This window comes from Cyprinodon variegatus, unplaced genomic scaffold (genome assembly GCF_000732505.1).
Source record: "Cyprinodon variegatus isolate N-32 unplaced genomic scaffold, C_variegatus-1.0 Scaffold1337, whole genome shotgun sequence".
Taxonomy (NCBI): domain Eukaryota; kingdom Metazoa; phylum Chordata; class Actinopteri; order Cyprinodontiformes; family Cyprinodontidae; genus Cyprinodon; species Cyprinodon variegatus.
In genome coordinates this window covers 106,719-112,718 of record NW_015151790.1, presented here as the reverse complement: position 1 = coordinate 112,718, position 6,000 = coordinate 106,719, and the positions used below count along the sequence as shown (strand labels likewise).

Genomic DNA, 6,000 nt, shown 5'->3' with positions numbered 1-6,000 from the left:
TATATATATATATATATATATATATATATATATATATAGATTTTTTTTTTTTTATTTTTTCCCGAGATTCCTCGGAGGAGAGCCGTACCGGGCCTAAACAGCTCGTACTCCTGCAGCTGTAAGCGGCTGAGATGATAGATAAAGAAAAAAAAAAAAGTTGGTTGTGTTATCAGACTTAGTTTTCACTGGTTCCCTACACATTTTACAGATAACTGTGGTTTGTTTTTTGTCCGACTTGCCATAACCTAAATACTTCCAGACTGCCTAACTACAAAAACCCTTCTTTGGAACAATTTCCTCCGCCTCTCCTTGCTGCGACATCTTCATGTGCTCTGTGTTGTGGTTTGAGAGGGCGGGGCTTTGTGACAGCGTGCCTGGGTCCGCAATTGTGATTGGTTGGGAGGAAGTAGTGACTAGCATAAACCTACATGATAGGCTACAATGAGAAGGAAGGAAAACTGCGTTTTTTTTATCGAACTTTTATCAAGCCTCTTTTTTTCTATTGCACCACACGTCTATCGATCGATATATATCGTTATTGAATTATCGCCCAGCCCTAATTTCGCATGATAAAACTCATTTAAACTCCTCCACATGAAGCAGAGACTCCCTCTCAATCTAAGTAAGCATTCAACCTTTTTCCAGGGCCTCATGCTAGGAGAATCTGACTCCCCCCTACAGCATGTTTCTTATTCCTGGTCCTCAGGACCCAATGCCCTTCAAGTTTTAGATGAGGTCTACTCAAGCATGCCTGATTCAAATGATTGCATTACTTCCTCTGCAGCCATCAAATTCTACAATTCTACAAAATCCTGTTGATGGTCTTTTCACTCAGTTTAGGTGAGTTGAGGCAGAGAAACACCTAAAAGACAAAGCTGTGACCTTGAGATTCCCAAACCAGACCCATACCTCTTCATGATTAGATCCTGGCATCATGTCTACAAAGATCTAAGAAATGGTACTCTGCTGCAGCTGGAGCCCCACTGGAAGACCTCCAGGTGGAAATGCTTCTTCATGTCCGTTTAAAAACCATGTGCGGATCTGAAAAGCTACAAATCTGTGACCAGGATGAACACAGCTGGAATATTTGTCTCCCAGAAGATGAAGATGGCTTATTTAAGTTTTTATGTAAGATTCCGTATTTTTACTATTTTAGCAGCAGTCTGAAAGTTGCTTGATCATGTCAAACACGATTTAGTTTTGTTGGATTATTCTATCAACCTGGTTTATTTCTAGGCAATGCAGATGGTATAGTCCCATATGTTCTAGCAGTTAGGATTCCTGGTTTTCACCCAGACGGCCCGGGTTGGACTCCCGGTATGGGAACCCTGTTTTACCCTTAATCCCTTATTGCTCCCTGGGGGCCACACAATGGCAGCCCACTGCTCCACAAGGGGATAGGTTAAAATGCAGAGAACAAGTTTCATTCCATTTCCTTTCCATTGTGGGACAAAAAAGGGATTTACATGAATATCTTTGGTAAAAAAAAAACAAAAAAAAAAACATTTGAGAGAAACCTGTTGCTGCCTCTACACTGGAAAAACGATCTACAAATAAGTAAAAATGTCTTACATTAAGTGTATTTACCCTTTTTTTGAGTAGGTAAATGACATGATTTGCTAATGAAATGAGTATTTTTACTCTTAAAATAAGATATTTAGAAAAAAAATAAAAATTGTTAGAACTGTAAATTTACAGTCATTTTTACTATTTTTCAAGGTTACACATTTAAAAGATGTAATTGTCCAGTGAGCTGTTTCCAAACGAAATTTATTTTTGTTTTACACTTGTGTAAGAGTCTAAAGTCTAAAATTCACTGAAATAAGACAATGCAATCTCGTTTTCTTATTTTAAATGTAAATTGTCTTGTTACATTGGGAATATGTCTCTTTTACCTTCTCAACTCAAGAACAAATGGACTTATTTTAAGAAGAAATGACTTATCTAGGTTTTGATTTTTTCCAGTGTATAGAAGGGTTCTGCTTTGCTTGCAGGTAAAATGAGCTCCTTGTTGCTGTCTGGAGGCCTCCATGTTAATCTGGTGGAGATGATGAGGAGACACGCAAGTTCAGCAGATGTTTCCATCAGCGCATGCAAGTTGTTAAAGCTGCTTTTCTATGGAAGGTTTGGAATTAAACTGCTTGTCTTTTACTCATTATGTACATAATCCCATTATGCTGAATTATTGTGTTTAATATAAAGCCAATGGAAAGTTCATGAATGGATTTGAATATTGAAATTTTTTTGTGGTAGAATGAACAGAAATTAGAAATGTTATTCTACTATGTTATGAAAATTTTATTCCCTTTTTTTTGTAGTTTGTCTGTCCACATGGTTCAAAAACACCAACATAGCAAAAGACGACATTTTCATTACTCTGTGAAATTCCCGAATGATTCGCCTCTGAAACCCAGGCTCATTTGATCCAGAAACACTAGAAGTGCACAGCAAGAGTAAACATGCTAACTGCTGTTAGGACAGCGGGTCAACGATTGGCAAGAAGGACAAACAACAAATTAGATAACCCCCCCCAGGGATTGGTAGCCGAAAAATCTTTTTACTATCCCCTTAATTAGATGGTTTGGACCCGGAAATGTGAAATTACTGTTAGAAAATACTGTCTAAAGAGGGGAGATGGAGCAATGAAAAAAAAAGGCTTATTATGTCGTCTTTAGAGACCCAGATCCTTGTCAAACTATCAAACTAACCAATAAGGACGCATTATTTTGTAAAGTAGGTTTGAAAACATGTCTCCAACATAAAGGAAATTTCATAATTAAAAAAAAAAAAATTTCAACCTCTACACTTCAAGGTTAGACTAAAGGTGATTCAGGATCAATTACTATTGGATATTTCATATCTGTAAAGATGAACTATATACTATGCTTTGGGGTTTATATTAAAATTGTGTATTTATTAGAGTAGGGAATTGATAGGATTTTCACGTTTCTGATTTCCTTATCGATTCTGTGAAACAGTGAACTTAGTAAGTGCACGGTGACATTCGTCTACCTTCGCCTGGCTTCACCTTTCTGCCTCCCCGCCGAAAACAGAAGGCAGTGACCGGGAGCTGCCAGCCTCTGAGCCAGCCAGGCTACCCGTCTCGTCACAGTCATCTAAACCTAATGGAGAAGGCATCCGTTTAATAATGGCATCTGTTTAAATAAACAAGCCTTTCTCTCACCTTTCTCTCGCTCCCCGAACTGCAGAGCAACTTCCTAGCATGTTTAATAGCCCCAAAGAGAGGTAGAACATGGGTTTATTTCCATAAATGGCATATGATTTACTAGGAACCACGTTAAGCACAGCCAGTGATATAAAACTAGCTACTTCCCACCAGAGTTGCCTTCCATGCTGGTCGTAACTTTAGCTTCTGTCTGGAAGCATCAAGAACACGGCATTCGTTAAAATGTATGCCATGTTGTGTGCGCAGGTGTTTCTGCATGTTGGATGTATTTCCTCCCTTGGATGTTATCGCCACTTTGCAATGATTACAAAGCGCCTTGTTGCCATCTTTCTCTTCCTTAAAATGAAGCCAAACTTTTGATCGTTTTGAGCGCTTTTGTTTTGCTTTTCTAGACTTACGCCTGGTCACGTCGTACTTGCTTACTGAATACCATGTGCGTAACTTGCGTAAAAAAACGTGACATAAGTCGCGCTGTCCAGCGTTAGGCTCTGGTTCTGCCTGGAACCGATAAGAGAATCGTTAAGCGAGCTGCCAAACGGTGGCATGGAATTGGAACACACAGAACAGGTTCTGAACAGGAACCGGTTTTCGATTCCCATCCCTCGTATTTATTTACAGATGGAATAAATTAGGGCTGCAACTTATTTTGCTAATGAATAATCAGATAGCTGAAGGTGTCTTAAAGGTTTTATACAGAATGTAAAACAGGGGAAGCTAAAGCCATGCCATTGGAGGAGTTCTGGATAGAGCTTTTTCACTGATGAAAAAGGTTTTTCATCTTAAATGCATAATGTTTATTTATTTATTTATTTATTTGCAATATTGTCATAATTACTGTTCTGAGGTCACTCTTTAAGTTAATGGCAGAGTTTGTGCACTCCAGGTATCGATTAATCAATTACCACATCAGCTGACGATTGTCTCAATAATGCATTTATAGTTTCAGCTCTAATCTATTTAAATAGTAAAACTGAGGTTTTGTTGGTGAGATAATATTTGCGATCATATGAAATGTGTTCCTTTGATCTAAAGATCATCAAGGTTTTCTGCTAGCAGTGCAGAGTTAGCCCCCTAATGATGACTTTCCTTGCATTTGTAGGACCGCCAGCCTGGATGAGCTGAACATGGCCATGAGCCAGATCCTCACAACCATGAAGGTCCATAACTTCCATTCAGAGGTCCAGCTGGCAGCTCTGGAGGCCAGTCTGATCTTCCTTTGCCCAGGTATGTTCAATGGCTGCCATGTTTATTTACAGCACCCTGTTTTCTACTAAGACCCATCGAAGCAACACTATAAGGGAATGCATCACTTTAGTTTTTGTTATGTACACAAATATACACCTTATGGTGTGCTTTCTGTTGCTATATTCGGGGCAGATGCTCTGCTTGATGTTTAAGTAATTAGCACGGCGGACCACAAGCTTCCCTCCTGATCAGAGGAGCTTCTATCTGCTTCTTATAGGCGTCACTTTAACATGGAGCAACTGGATTTAGAGCTGTGGGTTGCTTTGTTTTTATTTAATAAGGGAAGCCCATTAAAGTCGTTAATGACTACAGTGGCTGCGCCCCGTCTGGCAGAGAGGACAGGGCAGAAGCAGCCGGTGCCCAGGACAGCTATGAAGCTGAGGGAGGAGGACTAATGATAAATAATGCAGCAGTCCTTCTATGGCTCTGTGAAAATAGTTACTGTTTCTAAATATCTTCTAATGTTTCCCAGCAGGCTTCCAGAGGGAATTGCTCAGTTATGTTCAGACTAAGAAATGTCCCCCATGCAAACAAACAGTTGTTTCTTTATTTCTAAATGTGCTAAGTGTCATCTGTTGATTCTGATAATTGAATGTAATGGAAACACTGACAAAACACGCAGCAGGATTGGATCGTTCCATCTGGTTTTTAAAAAGGCCAGCAAAGAGCAACATGTGGCGTTAATGGAAAATACTTTCTGCTTTTATTTATCTGCCAGAAACCCCAGTGATCTTAGCCCATGTTGTTGTTTGTGAGGCTGTGAAGTGGCTGTGCTCTGCGTTCGGAGCAGGAATGCAGAGCTGATTCATTGCTGCAGCTTTGTTTTTCTCTTCCATCTAAATCTGGTTGATTTTCCCTGCTGAAGAAAGCCGTCCTCAGTACAGCTGTAATTAGATTAGTCATTAACCATACTGTTTTCCTCTCTCCCTCTCTCTCTTTCTGCATTTATTTTTCATATTGTGGCCTTTCTGTGTGGGAATTCCCAGACAGGAGTTTAAGGGAGAACGGGGCGTCTGTTGCAGATCCTGACATGGCCGATGTGTCGCTCAGAGTCCTGAAGAACCAGTGTGTGTTGGAGGGAGCTCACACACTCTACCTGGAGGTCCTCAACAGGGTTTGTAGAATAATTCCTCCTCAACATTGTCTTCTAAATCATTTTCCTTCTTTGTGTTAAGTTAGATTTATTTTTAATAATGCATTTCTTAAATTTTCTATCTGTATTCTCTGAAATCCTCTTTATGTGTGTGTGTTTGTAGTTTATCAGGAGACCCATCCTGCAGCAGTGTGGCCTGAAGGTGCTGTCATCCCTGGCTGACTGCTCGGGTGCAGTGGATCTGTTGTGCCAGCAGGGGGCGATAGACACAGTGCTCCATACACTACAGATGTTCCCAAAGGAGCGAGGTATTTTACCTGTCTGGCAGAATTCACCCAAAGTAAACTAAAACAGATTTTTTTTAATGATGAAAACAAGTAAGTAGGTCAATATTAAAACCTTCAAGTTGACACTAGTGTTTAGAGTGGAGTAAACTTTACTAAAACAAATATCTCTCTAACTCCTGGACTCAAGG

The 6,000-nt window shown here is 39.8% G+C and overlaps 1 protein-coding gene across 3 annotated transcripts in view; it reads left to right on the top strand.

The window, feature by feature from the left end:
* lrrk2 (leucine-rich repeat kinase 2) overlaps nucleotides 1-6,000 on the top strand; it is a 78,002-nt gene that overhangs the window by 30,177 nt on the left and 41,825 nt on the right. For all 3 annotated transcript variants that reach the window (XR_001482146.1, XM_015402344.1, XM_015402343.1), the window contains 4 exons: nucleotides 1,995-2,124; nucleotides 4,287-4,411; nucleotides 5,419-5,546; nucleotides 5,689-5,833. Coding sequence is in view for 2 of the 3 variants with exons in the window: in XM_015402344.1 (XP_015257830.1) it covers nucleotides 1,995-2,124; nucleotides 4,287-4,411; nucleotides 5,419-5,546; nucleotides 5,689-5,833 (528 nt within the window). In the remaining variant the exon portion in view is untranslated. The remainder of the gene's footprint in view (nucleotides 1-1,994; nucleotides 2,125-4,286; nucleotides 4,412-5,418; nucleotides 5,547-5,688; nucleotides 5,834-6,000) is intronic.